We start from the raw sequence: 1,421 nt of genomic DNA, 5'->3' as shown, positions 1-1,421 counted from the left end.
CCTCTTCACAATGAAAGCATTTTGTCAAGAATGAAATTGGTCACGGAAAATACAAGCCACTACAACATTCAACTTTCAATAAAGCTCTATACAAGGTTATATATTGTTTAGAATCATCATCAATTACGTCCCAAGCTTCCCTAAGTAGAACATAGCATGTTAATCTACACTATTTAATTTCCTTCAGTTCTACCTTGTGGTTTGTTGTCAATATAGATAAACTAACTATAAGTTTCCCCTTTTTTATGTACTGTCCTGTCTTCACAGATTATTTAATGAGAGAAAATCTTGTCACATATTTCACATTATATGGCTTTTCCCTGTGTAATGTCTCTCAATGTGCTGCTGAAGATCCCTTTCTCAGAGACAAGCCTTCAAGCATATTTCAACAACTATTGGCTTCTTCTTTGCATGTGTGCTACTAGTTTTTACTAAATTAACTTTTTGTAGAAAGACCGTTGTTCATCTAATTCACAACGTAACAAGGTTTCTCATTCGTATGTTCTCAGATGTGTCACCAGATCCTTTCCTAATAAAAGACGTGCTAACATACATGGCGACTGAAAGGTTTTTCTTGTGGTATGTACTCCCATGGTGACGCACTAAGATAACTTTTCACAGAGAAGCTTTGCTACAAATATCACACGCCTTAAATGGGCTTCTCATTTGTATGTGCTCTCATGTTGTGGTAATACCTATGCATAGATGTGTTTCTGAAAAATGCCTTGCTACATAGTTCACTTTATATGGCTTTTCCTTTTGTATGTATTCTCGATGTGCTTCAGAAGATTACCTTTCTCAGAAAATGCTTTTCTGCATACTTCACAGACATAAGGTTTCTCCTTTGTATGTACTCTTTTATGAATTATCAGATTACTCTGCAAAGTGAATTTTTTTTCACATACTTCACAACTAAAAAGTTTTTTTGCATTAACTTTTTTATGTCTTACCTCTTTGACAGTCTCCTGCAGCACCTCATCATTTGGTGAGCAGTTATTCCCCAAATCCTTAGCCACAAATGGCAGTGGTAGCAATGGATCTTCATCTTCACACATCAGCACATCTAAGCCATTTCTTTCTACTTTCTCAAGACTTTTGAATTCAGACACTGTATTTTCATGATTTACATAAACTTCTTCACTTTTTATATAGACAGCATTCACTTCATCATCCTCAACATTTTCTCTCTTTTTTTCCTGGTGATGCTCCTTAGTGATCTCTTCAATATTCTCTTCCTTAACAGTAATGAACTCAATTGTGTTGTCATAATCTTCTGAGTCATCCATGATAGCTGTTAAACACTCAACTACTGACTATAAAAATCTGAGAAGGAAGGAAAAATGGCAAAACCTTAGTAATCTTCATTTCTACCATATAAATAAAATGGAATATCAAGGAGCAATTCAAAAATTAAACAACAC

At 34.6% G+C, this 1,421-nt stretch overlaps 1 protein-coding gene across 1 annotated transcript in view; it reads right to left on the bottom strand.

Annotated features, from left to right (window-relative positions):
- Positions 1–1,260, bottom strand: part of LOC119591606 (zinc finger protein 354A-like) — a gene marked incomplete at its 5' end in the record, with an annotated part of 18,448 nt that extends 17,188 nt beyond the window's left edge. Inside the window, 1 exon segment of the mRNA XM_037940364.1 lies at positions 742–1,260. Coding sequence (XP_037796292.1) covers positions 742–1,260 — 519 coding nt within the window.
- Positions 1,261–1,421: the final 161 nt, after the last annotated feature.

The sequence above is a fragment of the Penaeus monodon genome, chromosome 29 (genome assembly GCF_015228065.2).
Source record: "Penaeus monodon isolate SGIC_2016 chromosome 29, NSTDA_Pmon_1, whole genome shotgun sequence".
Taxonomy (NCBI): Eukaryota; Metazoa; Arthropoda; class Malacostraca; order Decapoda; family Penaeidae; genus Penaeus; species Penaeus monodon.
Note: the sequence above shows the minus strand (reverse complement) of the source record. Positions and strands in the feature narration are given on the sequence as shown.